The 24,659-nt window shown below is 35.9% G+C and overlaps 1 protein-coding gene across 1 annotated transcript in view; it reads right to left on the reverse strand.

Moving 5' to 3' along the window:
- The window catches only part of ADAMTS19 (ADAM metallopeptidase with thrombospondin type 1 motif 19), a 250,382-nt gene that overhangs the window by 97,346 nt on the left and 128,377 nt on the right, over positions 1-24,659 (reverse strand). The window contains exons 9-10 of the mRNA XM_032425158.1: positions 14,155-14,295; positions 12,596-12,746 (exon numbers count right to left, since the gene is read on the reverse strand). Of these exons, the coding sequence (XP_032281049.1) occupies positions 12,596-12,746; positions 14,155-14,295 (292 nt within the window). The remainder of the gene's footprint in view (positions 1-12,595; positions 12,747-14,154; positions 14,296-24,659) is intronic.

The following is a 24,659-nucleotide window of genomic DNA, read 5'->3' on the forward strand; positions in this document are numbered from 1 at the left end:
CAGTGTAGGCTAAAAACCATTATTTGTACCATTCCATGAACCAGGCTGGAAGAATAAAAGTGATGTGTTTGTGGTATGAATTTAGTGCCCGGTGTCCTAAAGCCTGTCCTCACTTACGCTCTGCTTTACACTGAAAGGCCATGGTTAGTATTTCATTATTTCACCAAATAGCTTTGGCCCTTGACACAATACAGACTCTGTTATCAGTCATTTTCACCTCAGTCTGAATGAGTTCTAGGTCTCCAGGATACAATGAACTTTTTCCAGGGAAAAGTTAGAGGGAATAGCAAAAATCCTGGGATAGGGCAGCAGAGACATAGTTAGTAACCGTGAAAGAAGAGAACTCTGAAAACAGGCAGGAAGGAAGACTGTCAGAAACCTAAGCCCCAGCTCCAGTGGCTGCCATCCCAGAGACAGAATGAGGCACACAGGACACATTCACATTTCATAGAAATATGAAATCCACGAGGGACATTTAAAGGTGATTCGAGTAATGCAGAGTGAAGATGACTGCGTTACCTATCCAGATACGTGGAGAAGGTGGAAGAAGACAGATCAATAAAGAGAATAAGTCATGGCAATGTGAAAGGCACAGTCTCAAATAAGATTTTAAAGTAAACAAGATTTTAAAGATTGAAAAACCAAGTCTTGAATACCACGAAGGACGAGGGACTCCATATTTGGAGGGAAAAAGAAGCCACTTAGCAGTTGACCAGCAGGTTGAGAAGATAAAAAGGCTATTTTAGGGGGTTTACTCTGATGGTATAGGCAAAATAGATGAAAAATCACCACAAAGTAAAAATTAGCTTATGACCCAAATTTATTAAATACTTTGGGAAAGATATTTAAATGAATGCTTTAAGCAGTTTAGTTACAATTCTAATACTGAATTTGTCACAAGGCTCCAAATAATATTTTCCTATTCTTTCTTTCTTTAAAAATATAATTTCTCTTAAAAATTATATAATGTATGGCAAGAGTGGGATATATCCTATTCCCCTTATTTTATCTGCTGTGATAGCTTTCCCGCTTCAAAATACTGCATCCAAATATATTGCATTATATTTAGGAGATGATTTAGCTTAACTTACATGCTTTGTTTACATATAACATTTACCAAAAATTCATCCAGGGATTTACTTTAAAGAATGTCAGTGTCTAAATCAAATTGCTTCTCTGCAATATTTTAGACTCTTTCAAATAAACAGATAGGTTTTTTATCATGTACTTTTGTGCACACATTTATATTTGAATTAATGGATCTCTAACCTAAGAATCATAGTTCCTAAATGTATTCTTCCCCTTAATAACTTTCTGTTAAGGTTGTCGTTTAATCATGGGATCAAATGCTAAATTTGCCAACAAAGAACAAGTTTGCTTTATGTGTATTCAATAAATCTTAGCTGTATTATTACATGAGTTATTTTTGCCAAGCTCATTAGTTAACAAATGCATATTGAACAAAAAAGCAAATCTTGTATACTGTAGTTTTATAATAATACTGGCTTACTGAACACTGTTGGTGGTCTAAATTCTGACCTTCCACTATTATCTGCTATTCAAAACAGCAGGTACTCTAATTGATTCCCACTTGAGGCGCTGGGAGCATAAAAGCAAACTTGGCAGCTTTTCAAGATAAGCACAATCATGTAGAATAAATCTCTCAGAGAGGAGATCTCTTTACCCTTTATGTTCTGCAGGTCCAGGGATCTTATGGGAAGTAAATTACAGCCTCATTCTTAAAAATAACTCAGATACAGGATTTCAAACTAAACTGTCAAAAGTAACACAAGAAAATGTTGAAGAAATGGTATGGACTGTTTTCACCTTGAGAAGTAGAATATCTCAGATGTGGATATGAGGGCTAATATCAAGTCCTTCTTAAGATATTACAAGGATACTATTAAGGGGCAAGGGGCACCTGGGTGGCTCAGTCGGTTAAGGGTCCAACTCCTGATTTTGGCTCAGGTCATGATCTCATGGTCCTGATATCCATCCCTGCCTCAGGCTCCCCACTCCGTATATGTTAGGCTAGAGTCAAATTTTTTTTTTTTTAATAAGCCAATTGCCTTTTTTTTTTTAAAGATTTTATTTATTTATTTGACACAGAGAGAGACAGTGAGAGAGGGAACACAAGCAGGGGGAGTGGGAGAGGGAGAAGCAGGCTTCCCGCTGAGCAGGGAGCCCAATGCGGGGCTCGATCCCAGGACCCTGGGATCATGACCTGAGCCGAAGGCAGTCGCCCAACCAACTGAGCCACCCACGCGCCCCAGAGTCAAATAATTTTTGCAACTGAATTGCTAAAAGCACTTAATGTATCAATTAAGAAAAGAACTTTAAAACTTCAAATTCAAAGCTTTGCATAGGAATCCAGGACAGAAATGCACACCTCAGCTTTTCCTAGAAAACTAATAAATAATAATGCAATATTCTTTTTTAAAATTCTTCCATAATAAGAAAAGACCATTAAAAGCATATAACAGGAATTTGGATGTTTATCTCAAGTAGGCTTTTTTAAATGTTTACATAAAAATATCATATAGTTTAAATGAAATAATTTAAGTGGAAGATTAATTGTCCATGTATAAAAATCATAAATTTTATCTTCAAAGATAACCTATACTCATATCTTTCTTTATAACAAATAGTTACATTAAGATATTCTGAAATTTATGTCAAAATAAAAAAATCTTGGGGTGCCTGGGTGGCTCGGTCAGTTAAGCATCTGCCTTCGGCTCAAATCATGATCCCAGGGTCCTGGGATCGAGCCCCGCATCGGGCTCCCTGCTCAGCGGGAAGCCTGCTTCTCCCTCTCCCACTCCCCCTGCTTGTGTTCCCTCTCTTGCTGTGTCTCTCCCTGTCAAATAAATAAATAAAATCTTTAAAAACTTTTTTTTTAAATTAAAAAAATAAAAAAATCTTAGGTGCATACATATGGAAGTAACAATTAAATCTTGTACATGTAACTCCTTGTTCTACCACTTATATTATCTTCCAAAATACAATTTCAATAAGTTAACATTTGGTTGCAAATGTAATTCAGTATGGGATAATATTATTAAAAACATTCATTTCCATCACAGATCATCATAGTACTTTTCAGGGTAGAAGAGAAGAAAAAGGGGGAGAAGGGTATTTTAAAACACAGAAAACAAAGACTCTAAGGGAATAATAAAAAGCAGGAATATAGTTCTTTGTAAATACTAATAAAATTGAAAATTAATAAAGAAAAAAGAGAAGGCAAAAAAAAAAAAAACCACCCTACTATTAGGAATAAAATGAAGGTATAACTACAGATAATGTCAAGTTTAAACAAATAAAAAGATATGGACAACTTTCTGCCAATAAACTTGACAACTTATTGGAAATGAAAAGATATTTTAAAAAACTTACTAAAAACTTACTAAAACGGACTGAAGAAGAAAAAGAGAAGCAGAACTATTCTGTAACAATAAAATAGCTAAAAGTGATTGTTAAATATCTCCCCACAAAGGATACATCTGGTCCAAAAACTAACAGTCTTTCAAAAAACTTAGATTCTCATTTTATGTGAGCTCTCTAGAGAAGAGAAAAAGAAGGAACACGTTTGAACACACTTACAATATCCAAACTAGACAAGGATTTCAAAAGAAAATGAAAACAGTAATCTACCTTATTTATTAATCTAGATTTAAATATGCTAGATTAAATATGCTAAGTTTTAACAGCAAAGCATTAAAAAAATGCAATGCCATGGCCAAGTTGGGTTTTTCTTCAGAACACAAGGTTACTATAATATCAGAGATTTGATGAATATAATCAAGTGCATCAATAACTTTAAAATCTATGATTTCTATATCTATGGTACAAAGTACATAATGCAATTCAATATCTATTCATTAAAAAAAAAATCTTAGCAAACTAGCCACTGAAAGAAATGTCTTCACAATTACTGGACACCTATGAAACTCTACAACAAACAGCATGAAAAAGAGTGAAATGTTGAAAGTTTTCTTTTAAAATTAGGAAAATGGCAAAGATAGCATCTTGGCACCCACATCAGCAAGTGAGTACATGGTGTATTCAAACTGGCAAGAGGAAAAAAATAACTGTCAATGTAAACTCCTGAACTCAGCTAAAATTTTATTCAAGACTGACAGTTAAATAAAGAGTCTTTCCAGGAAACAAAAACTGAATATTTACCACCAACCAATCTTCTCAAAAAGGAACTTCTAACTGATGTATTTCAAGAAGGAATATGATCTCATAGGAAAGGACTGAAAAACAACAGTGAGCAAAGAGACTGATAAAAATGAGGATAAGTCTAAATAAATGTTGAATATGGAAAGCAACAATAATTGGATTTTAGCCTATGTTATAAAACTTCCTCATAGGGGGAAAAATACTAGAAATGTAGCTCATTTACATCTCAAAAACTTTATCCTTTAACAGAGAAGATTTGGCCCCTGGCAGTCAAATAAGCTTGATGTTTTTTCTCTTTTCCCTCCTCTACTCCAAATATTTCAAGATCTTTAGTGGCAGAAGTTGAGTAGCAGACATGGGGAAAAATGCAGTCCAAGCCCAGCCAAAAAAATAAGGCGGCAAGCTGCAAGGACTCCTGAACAGAACACATCAGAAAGTATGAAAGAGAGTCAGGAGTGAGAAGAAATGTAGAGAAAGGAAGATTTTCAGGACCTAGTTAATGAAGCTCCAAAGAAAAGAAAAAGAATGTAAAGTAAAAAGGAACTCTCTGAAATATTTCAAAGAAAAATGATGCAGAAATCCCTAGTATGAAAGAGAGAGAAAAAATAAAAAGATTCCCCTTTTGCAATGGTGGAGTCAGTTCCCCAAGGCCAACCATCTTGTAGATCACAACAATCATTTGTGGGCAGAATACAAAAAACAACCACCTGCTGGTTCTGGAGAATGAACAGAGGTAGGTGAACTTTTTAGGGGAGCTGGAGGGATTGGCACAAGTTGCATTTACCACCTTTGTAGCTTTGATCTGACCATGGGCTGTGGTCATGGCATGACACTAAATGGCTAAAGCAACAGTGAGAAACATGCCATCTTTTTAGACTCGTGAAGACAGACACTGCTGTGGTGAAAGCTGTCAAAAACTGACTGGCCAATCTCAAAAAGAAGAGAGAGAAGCCTGTCATCAGCTTGCACCTGACCCACACATCCAGAGAACACACTCCGTATAGGCCAGATAAGGAAAAAGTGGACTGAAGATATGAGCTGTTGTCCACGGTGGGTAAGACAAAGTTTCCAGTTTGAATCTAACACTTAATTCTCTGGGGAGGGGTAGGGGTTGTGGATGAGTGCGGAGAGGAGATACTCTTTAGAGGAATATAACAGAATTCGGAGTACCTGCAACAGGGTCAGCAAACTTACTCTGTAAAGTGCCAAAGAGTATATATTTTAGGCTTGTGGCCATATGGTCTCTGTTGCAACTATTCAACACTGTCACTGTAGCTTGAAGGTGGCCAAAGAGAACATATGAACAAATGGGGGTGACTGTGTTCTAGTAAAACTTTATTTACAAAAGCAGGGAGCCAGTCCCCAGGCCACAGTTTGTAAGAAATTAATGTATTAATATATAATGTGTTAATGTACTCATATTGCAGAACAAAACATGTCTACACAAATATTTATTCACAAATGATCAGAGTAGCCTTACTCATAATAGCTAACATCCCAGATGTCTACTAAGGGGTGAGTTAATAAAGAAAATAGGTTATCTACCAGTGGAATACTATTTACCATGAGAGAAAAAGACTGATTCCTGATACACATAAAAGCATATAATGAATGTATGATTTTTGAATGCAGGGGGAAAACATGGTTTCTCTAATACGAAGTGGTAAAGGAGAAAAAGAAGAAAAATAGAATATAAATATGAAACACTAACACAAAACAGGTTGACAGAATTAAAATTCCAAATAAAACTAATTTAAATAAATGCAAAAATGTTAAATTAGCTGATGAAAATACCAAAAAAAAAAAAAAACCCTATTACATTGGTTTAAACAGAAAAATACTGCTTTTCTCTAGTAGACATATCTATACCTAGATCCATAGCCATAGGTATATTTATATCTGGAAAGGCTGAAGATAGAGGTATGGAAAATATTAGCCAGAATAGAAGTTTTAATGCCAGACAAAATAGATTTTAAGGCACAAGTCATAATAAAATGGAAAAGGAAAAAAGGATCAAGCAAATGAAAAACTGTGTGTATATACCTAGTAATATAAATCAACATTATTTAATATATATAATTCTCTGCATGAATAAATTAAAAAACAAATCCAAAATGTCTCTGGTGCTAAAGAAATATTTAAGCTAAAAGAAAGGGAAGGTACTATATAAGATTTTAATTCCAAAGTAGGGAAGAATGCGTAGAAGATGGAAAAACAAGGAAACAAACAAAAAATATAAATAGCACAACCTTCATGGGAGAATTTGATGGATTCATCCACCTCAAAATTAAGAGACAAAGGACAGTGTATAAAAAGTTAGTACACACACAACAAACACACTACTGCTAAGGCAAAAGGAATTTTTACCTAGAACATAGAACAGCAAATCAGCAAGAAAAAAGCCAGAAAACTGAAAAAATGGGTGAAAATGTAAATAGGCAATTTACAAAGATAGGGACTTAAAAAGATAAAAGCCCATGTCAATAAAAAGTCATGGGAAAAAATGAGTTCTAGGAAAAGAAGTAGCTGGATTATGTGGTCAAGTAAGTTGCCATGAAACTCATGTCCTCACAGACAAGGCAGTGCTAAAGCTCGAAGGATAAGATTTAGCTTTGATTAGAATACGACACATTCAGAATCAATTCCTGGTAGTTCTAACCCACCATAGTTTTACTGCTCTTATAGGAAGGAAGGATTTAAAATTTGCAACTTCATCAATCTTTTTTTTTTATTTTATTATGTTATGTTAATCACCATACATTACATCATTAGTTTTTGATGTAGTGTTCCATGACTCATTGTTTGCGTATAACACCCAGTGCTCCATTCAGTATGTGCCCTCTTTAATACCCATCACCAGGCTAACCTGGCAACTTCATCAATCTTGACAACATGTTTTATCAGTGATGCTATCTTAATTGCCCTAACAATTACTAGCCATCGAGGGCTATTTGATGCCATGTCTTTTCAAGTCCAAATTCCTGTTGCCTCTGGAATTTCACAAGGCCAGATCAAAGACTCAGCCTTTTAGAATTCTTCATAATCTACCTCATTTCAATGGCAGCCTCTTCACTGGATCAAATGAGAGGTTTTAGAAGTCTACTGCCTTTGATGTACCAATTCAATATAAGAAAAATGTGAAACTGGAACTTTCTTCATTACTTTTTTAAGTCACCATATGATTTGATCAAAGCAGGAAGCTTTCTATATGATATAATATACATCCAATTCACTATGTGCCTACTCCAAAACCAAAGGCAGATCCTTAGGTTTCCTGGAGGTCTTCAGGTTTTTAGCATACTTCCTTCTCACTCAAAAAAATGCAACTCTCATGCAGCCACTCCTTACTGTTTCTAGGAAAACACCCATACTTCTGAATTCTGAGCCAGGGTAAGTAAGTTCAGGAAGCTACTATGATGACTTGATGCTGTTTGGAGCTGGCTCAGCCACAAGATGCCAGATGGCCTAGAAGTACCAACTACTTAGGACTCAGGAACCAGCCTTCAAGAAGTTAGCACATTAAGTCAGAAGAGTGAGCTATTATTACTGGAGGTTGAGTTGTTTCACAATCATTTAAACATTGTCTTTATGCCTCAACAGATGTCTATTCCTTTAAACATTTTGCAGATGTAAGTTACGATCCTAAGGGTAAATTTACATCATTAATTAGATCAGCATGTATGTAATGTTGGAGTCTCTAGCACTTGTGTATAACTATCTGTTTACACATATGGAAAGCCATATTTCTTAGCTAATTCAAATACTATGGACCAACTGCCATTGTCTCTAAGACTCTACCAGAGACACACATGTAGAAGAGTTGCTATGAATCCTCACTCCATGCAACCTGATACTTATTTATAATTGATGGGAAATGGGATGATCATAGGATGCCTGATTAACTCACATATAAGATGTGAAACATAAGCCATCTGTACTTATAGTTGGTTTTTGTGTAATCACTGAGTTAATACTGAATAACATTTAGTTTATCTTAATGCTATCCTGATGTATGATACATCCAAGACTTGACTATGAGTGAAAATTTAGAATCATTATTCCATCATTCAACTGGTTCACTTCTTCATTTAACATATATTTTTTGAGCACTGTTTTAGGTGCCAGAGGAACAGTAATAAAAAGGACTGATAGATAATTTCTTCGATGTTACCAAGCCTGTTCTAAGAGACTTGTTTTGTTTATAAAGGCTGGATGACTGACTAGCAGATGTGGTGACTGCATGTGTATCCACGTGTGTGGCTTAACCAGGAAAACTCTCCAATATTCTACACTTCACAACTATTTCCCTTATATTTTTAAGTTATACCTCCTGACACTTACATGTTCAGGGATTTCCAGATGGCTCCAACTCACAGAGTACCAAATCTTGTGGGAAAAATAAATAAATTACATATTCTCAGACTTCTTTTTACTCCGCTCTTTTCCGCCTTTTCATTTCCACTTTGAAAAATGTCTTCACTGAGCCTCCATGATCTTGCTTTCTCTTGGTTCCATTCCTACCAACAGATGTCTTCAGAGTTTTACTTGTTGGTTTCTCCTTATGTTCCTCGTCTCCAAATATGGTAGTCACCAACTTCTCTGTCTCTCCCTTGTCGTTTTTATCTAACTCCATTCCTGCTGTAGTCATCTAGTATCACATCTTCAATATCACCTACTTATTGATGACTTCCACATAAATATCTATCCCGGACCAACTTACAGCTCTAGCTGGATATTTAATGAGCATCTTAAACTTGAAACATGACTAAAACTTCATTCCAGGGCATTCTGCTTTCTCTTTTCTCTTTCCATATTCCTCCCACAATAAATGCATAGCCTGCTCTCTCACTGCCTTCAGATCTCAAAATAAATGTCACTTTCTCCAGGAGGCCTTCCCAGATCACCCTATAGAAAATAACATCACTCCTACCCTCCCAATCCCTGGTTTTACTCCTTATTCTTCTTACCTGGTTTTACACCTCTCCAAAACATTTATTACCAACTGACATGTTATAAATGTATTTGCTAAAATGTATTTATAAATGTTTTCGCCTGTTTTTTGCAACAAAAATGTAAGCTCCATGAAAGGTGGGGTCTTTGTTTCCTGCTCTATTATTAGTGTACAAAGCTGTGCTTGAAAAGTAGTTGGAACTCAAAGAAATATTTATAAACCAGTGACTATATTTGTAAATAATCTCTTCAATGGCTCTATTGATCTAGGCACTACACTTTGTACTCTGCACTAATTTGGAATTGAACTCATGATTTTCAGGAGTTGTATCAGAAAATGATTGTGGAATCACAGAGGTCCATTCTCTTAGCTCTAAGACTCAGAAAGATAACATAGTCCAACTTTTTGTTTTATAGAGTGTGTCTTAAAGAGAAAAAAATTTTTGACTAAGGCTACACAACTAATAAGAGGCAGAAGCATTATTAAAGACTGGGTTCATGGCCCTCCAACCAGTGTTCTCCAATCAAACCCTGACCCAGAGGTGTTGCTTTTCCACAGCAGTCCAATTCTTTCAGGATTGTTTTAAAAATAATCTTTAAGAAATATTACACACAGATATAAATAAAGAAAAAACTGATTTTATCAATAAAAATGTCAGACACATAAAACTTGAGGGTAAAAAAAGAATATTTCTGAATACCTGAAACTTAATTTTATTTACAAAATGCCTAGTTAAAAATACAGCAACATCCTAGGACACTGAGAAATACAGATTCAAAATCCTGTAATAAACACTTACATTTTCAGAGATGGAAGAAACTCCATGCAGGTAGGTTAGTGAGAAATAACATATAATAGAGGAGAATAGCTTAGAAAAATAAAATAAGTCAATTAAGATATTTCTTAACCCTGATGACGCAGATGCTGTAGCAGAAGAAACAAAGTCAGTTAAATAAACAGGATATGATTTATGATTTTTTTTTTTGAGACACAGAGAGAGCATGTGATGGGGGTGTCAGGGAAGGGCAGAGGAAGAGGGAGAGAGACAATCTTAAGCAGGCTCCATGCTCAGTGCAGAGCCCAATGTGGGGCTTAGTTTCATGATCCTGAGATCATGACCTGAGATGAAATCAAGAGTCAGACACTGAACCGACTGAACCACACAGGCACCCTGGGATCTGATCTATGATTTTAACCCTTAAAGAAGTTTGAGTTCCCTAAGAGGCAGTAAAGCACAGTGGTCAGGATGTACTCCATTGTTTGGATCTGCACCTAACCCTCCCTCCTGATAGGTATAAGAACTTAACAGTTATTTAACTTCTACAGGCCTCAAATTTTGTTTGTAAAATTTGTTGTAAAACAGGGCCGAGTAATAACTATGGCATATAATATCTATAGGAATCAAATTAGATCACAAATATAAATAATTAATGTACTATGAGGCATTTTTTGAGAGTTCAAAATATTGTAGAATGGTATTAGTACGATTTAACTAACTGCAATATAAAATAATTTCTAAAAGCTCTTAAATACAATGCTTGTGAAAAATAATCTAAAATTTACCAAAATCATGTTTGCGGTTGATCATTTGCAGAGTTTTTCTAACACTTGGGGTGCCTTCTAAAACATGAAAATTTTACATTTATCAGCACTATCAATCCTCTATATCGCGTGAACTGAAACTACCTCCCACATAATACTACAATGGGGAGCAGAAAGAGCCTAGTCTGTTTTCCAAAACAATGCTAATCTCAGCACACGGAAATGTACCTCAAAACACTCGTTTTGCCATGAAGATTTAAGAAAGAAGACTATAACCCACTTTTTTGATTGTCTGAAGGCCCAGAATGAGAACAGTGAACAAGAAGGTCAGGGAGGTATCGGGCAGATTGTGCAGAGCCAAGTTGCCTACTACTGAATCATCACACCTGAGACTAAGTCTCAAGGACCTATAACTTTGCCACATACAAACCCTTGGGAACCAGCTCACAATCACACACCTACACCAGCAGTTCCTTTTTTTTTTTTTTTTTTAAAGATTTATGCCTGTGTGTGTGTGTGTGTGAGAGAGAGAGAGAGAGAGGAGGGGCAGAGAGAGAGAATCTCAAGCAGACTCCACACTGAGCATGGATCCTGACGCAGGGCTCGATCTCACAACCTCAGATCAGGACCTGAGCCAAAACCAAGATCAGTTGCTTAACTGACTGAGCCACCCAGCCACCCTGCCATCAGTTCCTTTTGAGCTCCACTATTGCCAGATGGATTCTATAGTCTACACATTTTTTGACATGTCACATTTAAGGCAGCTCCAACTCCTTCATACATTCACTTATATTAATCTTAAGTCAAACACTCACTGAATGCCTACCATGTGCCAGCCGCTGGGCTAGATGCTGGAGAAATGCTCTCTGCCCTCCTGGAGCTTACCCACCAGTGTGGGAAATGGATAAGAAGAAAATGGTAAGTAAAAAACTCCTTGGATAAGAACTACAAAGAAGAGAAAGCATCAAATATTTCATAATGCCGTATGCTTTTTTACTTATAATGGATTTTAATTATGCTGCTAGTACTTCAAAACAGCATTATCTTCAACAAAGCCAAAGTCCTTTGAGGCAATCATAGAAACTTAGGTAGAATGAAATACAACTACCAACTAACTCTAAGCATGACTATCAGTTTATTCCTGCAATACAAAGTGTGTGTGTGTGTGTGTGTGTGTGTGTGTGTGTGTGTGTTGGGAATAGATGGGAATAGATGGGCAAGTAGGGGATGGGCAGCCAAAAGAAAAAAGAAAAGAAAGAAGGGAAAGTAAGAAGAGCTAAAATTCTTATATCAATTAAGAAGGTCATTTTGCTCAATCTTTCAGACTTCATATTTTCTAGACTGGTACCATTTGCCTCTCTGAATAATTAGTGACCATTTGCATATTAATATATAGATATTACAAAGTTTACCATCATATATTTACCCCTTTCCTGTAGTTCAACTATTTAAAAATGTACTCTCTAGTTTTTGTTCTGGTAGAACATATTTTTAACACTTTATTTTCAGGGTTAAAAAATATAATTCTTCCTCTCCAATTACATGTTCATGTATCTTTTCCACTATATTTTCACCCAGTTACCTACCATGTAAGAAAGTAAGAGATTTAAAATAGAAGCACTGAACTGGCACAATATAAATACTTCCTTGACTTCAGTGCCCATTTTTGAAATTGAAATTCTTGGGTCATTCCTTCCTGACTTAGATTAAATGTCCACACCTTATTTCTATCACTTCCAAAAGTGCTAGGGGAAAAAATGCAATAACCTTTTCTTAGAAAATCTCTCTTTCCAAGATTGGGGTGCTCTCAAAAGAGCCACAAACTCTGAAATAAAGTTACCTCTCCCACCTCCAATCGATGCTTCTAAACAATGAATGTGAACATACACTTAAAAAATCGCATCTGGACACAACCCTTACCTGCATCTCTTGACAAAAGGAAGCCAATGGTCCAAAGAGAATCTGACATTGCTCGTCAGCGGTGTATGTCATCCCTGGCAACTTGGAGGGAACCATCACGGAATTGACACTCTGGGGGTTTGTTTGTAGCAAGCAGTTACTGGCCTTCGACCTGGCAAAATGCAGATGTGTGTAAAATTTTGAATTTCATGTAAAAACTTGTTATAATTAGCATAGCAACAGGAAACATTTTTATAATGTTAAAAATACGTTCTACCGAATATCCATAGAAATCATCCCCTATATGAGAATCATTTAGGTACAACTATATAAGATAATCCTAATAATAATAATATTCAAGTTAACAGAATGTTTTGGATTATAAAGGTCTCTCATAGGTCTTTCAGCTAATCTACATAACACGGTAAGGTGATTATTATTATACACACTTATAAGATGAAGAAGCTCAGACCAGGAGCGTAACTTGCCCAAAAATAATGTGTAAAGGTAAGACTCAATTATATTTGGGGGCTGAGAGAATATATGGAAGGCTCTGTCGAGTGAGTATTAATAGTACCGATATTTTAGTACTTGACATTGTAATACAACTGCCATTTACGAGGTGACATTTAATTTTATCATGCATCTGATTCTTGTGAAGGCCATACAATATCACGCATGTTCCTTAGGAACTACTCAAGGGTTACTGTTGCAGTGAGGTGGTGAGATTAGATATTACAGGTTCTGCATGCTGTTCTCTACATCATTCACAGAATGTACTGCACATACCTCACACCAGAGTTATGGTATGGTAGAAAACATTGTATTTTGGTGGATTTTAATATTCATTGAACAGAAAAAATAGGCTTGCCAATTGAAATGGTATGGAAACCTGAATAAAATTTATCTGTACAGTGAACTTAGCTAGCTAGGTGCTCCTCTCTACCTTCGTGAGACTTGTGCATACTTGAAGCATCTCTCACTCACTTTGTATATCACGTACTATTTCAACTGCTCCTTTAATACCAAAGGGATAAGTAAATAACAAGGGCTTTAAAATGAAAAATAAAACAATAATAATATTTTTCATTTCTTTTTCCAACCAGAGAGAAACTGCTCCCGCTGTTGAAAGTGGGAAAGACGAGAATGAGGACTATTATAATGGTGACAACGATGTATTAATGAAAAAAATTCAGAGTTTAGAAATATCACAATGGAAGAGTGGAGCTTTTGTTAAAGAGGTTCTTTGTGATAACGGATGTGCTGAGTGATGAGCAATGAGAATGTTTCCACGGGGAAATTTTGAAGAGGCAATTAAATACTGTGACAGATAATTTTCCAATCTTACAAATCATCTTGCTCATTCTTTTATAAGAAAATGTGGAAACTAAGAAGCAGATGGGTTAAATAATATGTTCCAAATCACACTATGAGTCAGTGGGAGAGCCAGCATTGGAACCGACTGCCTTGATCCTTAATCTGGTGTCCTCCCCACTCTACCGTGCCACCTTCCCTGGTGGGTAGCAGAAGCAGGCACAGGTAAACAATGACAATACAACAATAGTAAATGACCTCAGTACCTTAGAAATCTTTCCAAATCCTCCTTGCTACATCGGGACCATGAAACATCACCAAGATTTTGTCCTTTAATCCATTCACCAGACATGATATGAAGACCATCAGCACATGATGGGTGGTCATTGTCATGATTAATGCCCATGCTGATTCAGAATATAATTAAAATAAAAAATTACATTAGATAAGTATGTTTTAACTTTTTATAATGGCAATAAAATAACAGATAAATACTTAAAATAATGGGAGATGAATTGGTTTAAAAGATCAAAAATAAAACCAGGTTTCAGATTGATTTATTTTTTAAAATTCTGTTATTTTGTTAAAGGTAAATATTTTTATTTAGTAAAAAACATTTTCCCAATCTATCTGGTAAATAACATATTTAGTCACCTTTATCAAAATGATCTGTAGATAAATTTTTCACAGAGTAGTATATATGAAACACATAGAAATAGTTAAGTTTCTATTCAACCATACAAAATTCTTGTTCTTGCCTGGATATCTTTTATTCATACCTTCTATCAAATCTGAAACCACATTAAAACTATTATTTTCCCCATCTGCTTCATTAGACTGCCTTCTTCCACTCATCATATAACAAAAACTGTCCCTGGGAAACCTTCCCATTCCTGGCCATCTTTATTTTTTCTAGTGAATCTTGAAGCTGTTGCTTTAAGTTGAAACTCTATTTAAAAATCTGACTTATCTCCAAATGGATGTACTAGGAGAATGTTAAATTCAGTATGTGGAAAAACTGCTCTCACTATTTTCTCTTTCAAACCTCTACTTACTCCTATATTCTTTTTCCTTCACTCTCTTCTTTGTGCCTTTGCTGGCCACCCAGTCTGCCAAATCAAGAATCTTCAGGTCATTTATCCCTTCTCTCAGATCATCATCCCCCCAGGCTATTTTATTTACTCCGTGTGAGAGGGCAAGTCCTGCCAGTTCTACTTCCCAAATATTTCTCTCATCTGTCACCTCCTTTCAATTCCTTTGTTACTATTAAAAAGGATTATAAAGTATTTAGTCTCAACAATTATTACGGCGTTATTGGGTTCCGGGGCTCTAATCTTTACCAACATTCTCTCTTTTTCTTCTACTCTGCCCCAGTGAAGTTAATTTAAAACACAACCCACTGCCATTACCTTCCCCATTACCCCTATGGCACTTCCCAGCTCTCTAACATGGTACAAAGTCTCTTTATCTTCTTCCAAATCCTTTACTGCATTTTCTTTTCAGTAAATGATTTCTCGTGTTGCAAACAGTATGTTCTTTCTTATTCTTTTACAATTAATTGTCATTTAGCATTTTCTGTGTGTCACACACCATACAAACGGGTTTATAAGCTGGAATTAAAGACTCTACGAGGTAGGGACCATTAAAACCCCATTTTTGCTGATCAGAAATAACTTTCCCAAGGTTCTACAGTGAGAGAGTGGGAAGTGGTGAAGTCTGTAGTGAGGTGGCCGGCTCTAGAATCAATCACGTGACAGGCCGCGATACATTTGGCATCTACGAATTCCATTCCCTCTCCTGCCCTGTCCAAGGTGTCTCTCCTTCAATGTCTTTGCCTGGATAAATTCTACTTCATCTTCAAGGATATTGTTGATTACCTTCATGAGGTTTTCTTTCACTAACTTCCATCTTATGTATGTGTACTCTGTCCTACCATCGGATTCTGCGGACAACACTGTTACTGCATTTTCTACATTGCATTATCCATTTTAACTTCTGGTTAATGTTGCAACTTCTTGAGGGTAGGAACTTGCTCATCTCTCTAAGATCATGGCATACTGGAATCATACTCTATAAACCGTACTTAAATGCTGAATCAAGTCACCATGTAGAACCACTTCTATTGCAGGAAAACGTTCATATAATCCACACTGAATTCTCATAGTGAAGGTTAACAGTGAAGACACAGGAGGAGGAAAGGTTTGATTTTGTACAGGCCAAGTTTGAAATGATGGCAGGATAGTCAAGGGTTCCCTTTTCTCATTCTGTATGATCTAGATAATAAAGTAGTCCTTTATAGTAAAAATAACAAATAGCTAAAATATCTACATTATATTTTAAAATGTTAGTAAAAGAATTGTTGTGGAAGCTGCTAAGGGAAATCACAACTAGACTACGTATGTGTTCTCAAATCGAAATAAAAATTTTCATGATGATCAAATTACTTTTTCATTGAGATGAATTAAAACTTTGAATCAAAATTGTTATATTTAACATGTTTTGAAAGAAGAAAATGATATGGCTGGAATAAGTAATTAACTTCTGAGTTAAAAATAATGAATGAGGAAATCACTGTTTACTAACTTTTGAAGACTCCAAAAATTCTGGTCTAAATAAAACTGAAAATATATGACTGAATATCATTTTCCATATTTTCATGTTAGAAAAATTCAGCTCTATGTTGAATCATATTTTTCACTCCTATTCTAATTAATGTCTTTAAGGTCTGTATCAACACACATTAATAGGATGACTGACAGATTAGGAAGATAAATGTTTTTCATATTTTAATGATAAAGAGGAAAAGTAAGAGGTGATGTGGAGTAGGTATGGACCAGTTTAGTTACTGGGAGGTGCGGTGAAAGATGTTGAAGTTGAAAGAGATGTGAATTCTGTATCTCCCGCCCCCTTATTCATGGGTCTAGAGACAAGTAAATAATAATAAAGAAATGTGCCTCGGTTTCCTCATTTATGAAATATACTTTCCCAACTGGTTGTTAGGAAAATTACATGAGGATGATGTAAAATGCCTGCACGGTGCCTGGAATATAGTAGGAACCCATAATGATTCTTTTAATGGGCAAGAAATCAGAGAAACCTCATCATTCTAACTTGTCAAAAAGCACAAAAAGATAAAACATCATTATGTGAAATTTGCTGTTATTTGTAGAAGTTGCTTTGGGGGAAGTTGTGGACTTTAAGGAAAAACCAAGTAAAGAATAACGGCAAGAATTTACTTTGCTTTGATGTTAAATTAAGAAAAGAAATTGCTGGGGTGCCTGGGTGGCTCAGTCAGTTAAGCATCTGCCTTCGGCTCAGGTTGTGACCCCAGGGTCCTGGGATCGAGCCCTGTGTCAGGCTCTCTGCTCAGTCTGCTTCTCCCTCTCCCTCTGCCTGCCACTCTGCCTACTTGTGCTCTCTCTCTGTGTCAAATAAATAAATAAAATCTTAAAAAAAAAGAAATTGCAAATAAGGCAGAATCTCACAAATTGAATAAAATGCCTTAATGCATTTCTAACAGTACGGTTTGGACGCAGTCCTTGCCAGGATCACTGTCTCACCTCCACAAGGGAGGAATTCTGGCGGCAACACACGTTGCTGGGTGACCCTGTTTTATCAACAGCCACTTGCCCTGTGGAACATGCTCAGCTCTTCCATCTGTGATGGTACAGTCTTTCAAACCATACACAAATGCTATTACTTCTGAAAGCAACTGGTCTTTTTCAGAAACAATAAAACTTCTTAAATAATATGTCCATTTGAGAGAAGGAGAGGTTTTGTTTCCAAGATTTAGCAATTTGGAGATTTTCCCAAAGTAGTGTAATGTGATTTTCCAAATTGGGAAGATTACAACTTCTCATCCAGATGATCATTTTCCTTTTGGGATCCTGATTCTCATGTAAGAAATTAGCTCTAGCCATGGAGAGATCTGATGATTCAAGCATTGTTTACCATTAGTTCAATTTTCCTAAAGCTATTTAACTTGTAACAGAAAAGATTATCATTAAATTGGGATGGGGCTTTTTTTTTTTTCTTTCAACCACACATCTGGAACTATCAAGAAACATAGCTTAGTTCTGATTCTACAGATTTGAAATAAAACAAACTGTGAACCTTTATCTGCACCAGTCATTGTATTAATCATTAACAATGATGATATCACTTGATCCTCACAATATCCCCATCATGTTTCTATTATCATGACTTCTTTTCTATACATGAGGAATGGGTAGAGGTTAATGGTGGAGTTGGGACTCAGAGCCAGGCAGTCCGAAGGTCAAGCAGAGAGATCTCTAAACAACCAAACCTGAGTGGATCAAAACTCTCCATTTACGCATATGATTTTTTTTTTTTTGTTTCCTGAATAATTTTAAATGTCTCTTCTCTGATAGCAGAAATACACCTCCAAATATATAGTTCTAAAACCAAGTCCCATGCATTGTACGGAAAACATTCTTGAAGTAAGACATTAGCAACACCTCTCCTCATACTGTGCAACTGAGCTACATTTTAATAATCTCAGTTTAAATTCATTTTGACAAAGAGCCTTGGGCAAATAAACTCTCCACTAACATTGTACATGGTTGTCAAGTCAACTGAAAAAATATTTTTATCTTATAAAACTTCTCAACTTGTTTAAAAGTCACTGCCAGGAAGTTTTGTGATATCCTGCGGAAAGCTGGAGAAACATTTGGATTTTGAAGATGGTCCCTTTTGATGTTTAAAGAGTTAGAGAGGAGAACATTTATGAATTCACTCACAAATTTTGCATAATTCGGAAAGGATCAGATTTGTAAACAGTAGTTCTTTAGAAGAGTAAACTTTTTTGTGCTAAATATATTAAATATTTTGTCATGGTGTATTATTTCCCACTAAAAGCCATATATTATATGGAAAATTTTATTTTAAAAAAAGAAACAAACTGTCACAATGTCTAAGTGGAAGTGTATTATGTTTCCATGAAATGACAATTTCATACAATTCTGTGGCTGTATCTGATGTGATATAAGTTCACTGCTCATGGGAAAAAAATCAAAATATGTTTATTACTTTTTAGATTTTAAGTAATTTTAATCACTTAAATTTCAGTTTTCATAAAACAATTAAATATGAACCTCTATTGGAAGTCAAAAGGCAAGGTAAAGCAAGTCAGCCATGGTGTCAAAAATAAAAAAAAAATAAGTAGAGGTACTGAAAGTGAGATTCCTTTCGACTTTGCTGTACATTATAAGACAGGTTTATCTAGGAACTGAACAAACGCTTGTTGAGAATGCACTGTGTGCTGGGTGCTGTACTGAGCTGGGGTCATAAAAATTAGTAAGATCCACTTCCTACCCTCAAGGGGTTTATCATCTACTGGGGTTAGGACACACTATTCTTTGCTCTTAGGAAGCGAACCCATGCCTGGATTCTATTAGTTCTGTATTCCTTAAAGCTCTCCCACCTATCCCGTCCTTTCTACAACTAGTTATATCAACCAGGACAAATGTTAATTCTCCTCACTTCTGGACTCTGATAACGTCTGTCTGACTAGCCTCATGCCTGTTAACTTTTTGCTTTATTAAACCATGCTTTAATTACTTTAGCTTGTTATGAATACATTAATACAAAAAACTAGTTTCCTAGACAAAATTTTTTTTTTTTTTTTGAGAGAGAGAGAACAGGGTGGGAGGGTAGAAGGAGAGGGAGAGAAAGAATCTCAAGGAGACTCCCTGCTGAGTGCTGAGCCTGAGGAAAGGCTCAATCTCATGACCCTGAGATCACGACCCTAGCTGAAACCAAGAGTTGGACGCTGAACTGACTGAGCCATCCAGGTGCCACCCCACCTTGCAAATATTTCAGTATTCCTTGACAAGCAGTGATACTGAAAATGTGAATAATGAACCACGTACGTCAAAATCCTAGGGCATGCTGATGTTGGGTTAGTTAAAATGCAGAGTCCTGGGGTGCCTGGGTGGCTCAGTCGTTAAGCGTCTGCCTTCGTCTCAGGTCATGATCCCAGGATCCTGGGATCGAGCCCCACATCGGGCTCCCTGCTCCGCAGGAAGCCTGCTTCTCCCTCTCCCACTCCCCCTGCTTGTGTTCCCTCTCTCACCGTCTCTGTCAAACAAATAAAATCTTAAAAAATAAATAAATAAATAAAATGCAGAGTCCTGGGTCCTGCCACAGTGGATTGAAAGAGACTATCTAGAGATAAGGCCCAAGAAACTATATTTTAACTTGTTTTCTGATGATGCTTACTCAAAATTTGTAAGAAGCCATGATCTATAGGACAAAAACCCAAGCTTTTATCTTATTTTTCAAGTGATCTGTAAACTCACTTCAACCTAATTTTTATTGGAACAGTTAATTCTGCTTTTTTGCACAATCCCTTCTTATCAAAATGCTTTCCCCAGATTATCTATATTTACAAATGCAACCCAAATTTTAAGACCTTATTCCTATATAAAGGACTCTTCAGTAAATTCTAGCATATATTTCCCATGATTGTTAACTTTGGTGGCTTTCCAATATATGGCAGGTATACATATCAGAACTACCTTCTTTTTCCGGCAAATTTTAAGTAATACATATAAGCTCTCGCCATCTAGAATTTAAGTGCTTGGACAACAAGAATTCTTGACATTAAATAAATGTCTACAGACTTACCAAGTGATCGAGAATCAGAGAAGCAACTAAATATTCTGTAAATTTGACAGCAAGTAGAAACTAATGTGGCCTCTTCCTGACTTAGAGAAATTATAAGCCTGAAAAGTCTGTAGAGGATCTGCTCAAGGAAGGTTGCTTGCCTGACTCTGGACCACACATTTGCCAAGATACATTAGAGAAATGGAAACAGAAAGCCAATTCTTATAAGACCCTTCATTAGCTGGGTGATTTTTTCCCCTCTTCCACCTACTCACTCTGACATCCAAACCTACATTTGGAGAGAGTCTGTTGCGGGAACACTGCCACATCTATACTGGCTGAAGGCCCATTATGATTATTAACTTGGACAAACTACTTATTACTCTAACTGGTATCGCTGTCTAAATAAAGTATCAAATGCAAAAGCTGTGTTAGTGGTCTATAAGGGTCTCCATAATAAGCTCACTTCCTGCCAATCCAGTAAGAATTCTGAAGGATGTGAATTCAGTTCCTTGAATGAAGAGAGACATATATGGCCAATGGAAATTGAAGATCTCCTTTTTACATTACAGCTTTTCATAAAAACAAATACACTACTACTAATTATTATTATTATTCATGCTGTCTGTATTATGTGTCAACCACTATGCCATGCAATTAAAGCATGAACAATCGAACAATGAACCTTGAAAGGAAAACTTATCCAAATTGTAGGGATGAAGAAAATTAGTACAGACACATTGACTTGCCTCAAGTTTATTCACTGAGTAGCTGGCATGACAAGAATTCAAGCCCAAGTCTATTGCTCTAATATGTTTTCCCTAGCACCTGCCCACTGAGTAGTTTCTAACCTTAACCAAGGCATGTATACCTCAGGAAGATACTTGTGACTTCGGCTACAGGGAATCCTAAAGAGTACAGTGTGGTAAAAGAGCACAATGTAGTTACATGTGGCCATTAACAATTTTAGTGGGTCAAGGAACATTAATTAAAGAATAATTAAATTTGAACATTTTAAGGAGCAATGGATTTCTAGGGGTGAGTAAGGGTATATTTATTTATTTATTTTTTACTATTACAGCAATTTGTTATTAGCTACTGTATTCCCATCCTAATAGTCCTAGATTATGATGTAATGCCTTTATCTTCATTTCTCATTTACTTTTTCCTGTTTGTCTACTGACCTTTAGAATATATCTTCTTTCTTATCGTAGATGCAAATCAATGTAGAATGAAAAGCAAAATTTTTACTCCCTTCTGAAAAGTACTCTTCTGGCAAGCTGAGAGAGATTAGGCAAATTTAGGTTTGACAGCATGTCTCCTGGGGCATATGCTAGCTTCTTACTGAATTAGCAGAATTTTAGATTAAATAATCTTAACTAGCTGAAGTGCTGGATTTGACCCTTCCAAGTCCCTGACTTCAGAACTCACATGAAATGTTGGATAAGCCTGTACCCAGATTTCAAGGTAGATTCATCATAACTGATACGTAATGTAAGTATTGCATTTCCTAATAGTTAATTTTATATAAGAATACAAAATATCATCAGGTACCAAAAATATCTTGCCATATTTATATTTATATAGTTATAAAACTACACATTTTTTTCTTCTCTCAGTTAAGGCAACTGCATTCCTTGACCCAAACTAATTCCTCATTTCTACTTCTGGAACTCAGCTATCCTCTACTTTGAATTTCAAGAGGACTGCCCAAGAGATGAGCATTTGTACAACAAATGCTTACTCATTCAAACACATTTAACGTACAATGCATTCAACATTGTGGTGTGGGAGAAAAAAATGTATCAGACAGTAAGTCTGTTTTCAAAGAGACTGCTGTTCAGTAAGATATGTGTGTAGCAGTTTGTAAATATCAGTACAAATCAGTATATATTAGAAATTAAGTGGTATTTACAATAAACAGTACAAAGGAGCTAAAAAAGGAAATATTTTTCCAGCCAGACTTTTAGGTCTAATTTCAGAAAAGTGATAGCTTTTGCCTTGGCCATTAACAGATAAGTAAAATTGCAAGAGATATAAATCAGTGGGACTGGGAGTTGAAATAAGAAAAAAGCATTAAGAAAGACAAAGTTTGAAAATTATGGATTGTTTGCATTCATGAAATAGAGAAGTGGATTATACAGTGAGAAAGGTAGACAGGGACCACTATAAAACTCATGAATCTAAGGCTAAGTAATTTGGAGTTCACTTGGGGCGCCTGGGTGGCTCAGTCATTAAAAGTCTGCCTTCGGCTCAGGTCATGATCCCAGGGTCCTGGGACTGAGCCCCGCATTGGGCTCCCTGCTGAGCGGGGAGCCTGCTTCTCCCTCTCCCTCTGCCTGCTGCTTCCCCTGCTTGTACACACTCTCTCTCTCTCTGTCAAAAATAAATAAAATCTTTAAAAAAAAATTTGGAGTTCACTTATTAGGAGGAAAAGGGCAATAAAGATTTCTGAACTAATGGGTGAGACAGATCCGAAAGATAAAGTGTTACAGTGTAAAGACCAAAGAAGCAGGTATTGCAATAGCCCAAGCCTGGAAGAATGACAGAAGTAACAGACAGATGGGATGGGGGGATGGGTTAGCCTGGTGATGGGTATTAAGGAGGACACATGCTGCATGGAGCACTGGGTGTTATATGCAAACAATGAATCATGGAACACTACATCAAAAACTAATGATGTAATGTATGGTGATTAACATAACATAATAAAAAAATAAATAAAAATTTAAAAAAATTTAAAAAAAATTAAAATGAAAAAAAGAAAAATGAGTAAAATTTGGCAACTGATTATGAGAGGAATTAAGGGGAGAAAGAGTTAAAGATGTTTCAGATGTCTCAACTGAAGAACTGACAGCTGATGCCAGTAACAGAAATGCAGATATCTGAAGAAGCAGGTCTGGTCCTACCCTTGGTTCTATTCCAGGCAAAATTTCCAGCAGATTATGTAAGCAAATGTCATTGATTTCAAAGGCTTGTTAGTTCACAAGACATCTGCATTCTTGGTATGCTAGCAATACTTAAAACTTTAGCAGGTGCCCCAAATATTTATTGCCTTCAAGGAGCTAACTTTGCATATTTATTGCCTCATTATCCTCCCAGTTCTGAACAAACTCCTGAATTGCCAATTTTGTGGAAAAGCCAGGGCGCCACGCCAAAGTTCAGTTAATATAGACCAGTCTTTTCCCCTGGTTCAACAAGTAAAACAAAATCCAAAAACACATAAGCATTTTTTTGGCCATATCAAAAAATGTTCTGTGTTTTTATAATGACGTGATTTATAATTTCCCCTCACTTATGTAATTTTATCCACTTATGTATTAGATTGCAAAGTGAGCAATCTAATTACCATATGAAAGTCTTCATCAGTAAATAAATTATATATGCTTAATGCACTTTCTTTTAACTTATCAAAATACAGAACTCTGCTAGAGTTTTTTTATTTTCTTGACATTGTTACAAGTATAAGTCCTCATAAATGTGCTAAAATCAAATTACAAAACTGTGTCATATACCAATCTCAAGACAAACAGTTTTGTCCACAACTTTAGGACCCTTGGACTATTTCAAAATATAACATACCTTAAAAGGGCACTTTTTATGTATAGGAAAAGAAAGTACTGAGCCACCAGATGCTAATCGCCAAAAAATAAGTATTGTTTTATTAATGTAAAACAATGACCATTCTCAAGTCTTTAGGATCATTTTTATTGGCTGTGTGTTTTTTAAGTAATGGAACCAACTTTAGCTACTCAGAAAAACGTGAGATGTTCAACTATTCTAGTAAGCAGAGAAACACAAATACAAATTAAATTAGAATTTAAAACGTGTTATACTCAAAGCTGGCAAAAGGAGCTGAAAATGTAGGCACAAGCAGTCCTCTAAATTTGGAAAACTATTGCCCACATGGCCTCCAAAAATAGTGCGGCACTTTATACTCCTCTCAAAAATGTATAAGAATATGTTTCCCCACACATTCCAACGCTTTATACTCACACTGTTTAACAAAATATCATTTAATAGCTCTTTATTGAGCACATACGAAGGGTGTTAGACAATGTTAAACAACAATAGCCACATAAAAGAACAGAAACAAAAAACCAAAACAAAACAAGACACAGCCCCTGTCCTCAGGAACCACAAT

The sequence above is a fragment of the Phoca vitulina genome, unplaced genomic scaffold, assembly GCF_004348235.1.
Source record: "Phoca vitulina isolate PV1807 unplaced genomic scaffold, GSC_HSeal_1.0 scaffold32, whole genome shotgun sequence".
Lineage (NCBI taxonomy): Eukaryota > Metazoa > Chordata > Mammalia > Carnivora > Phocidae > Phoca > Phoca vitulina.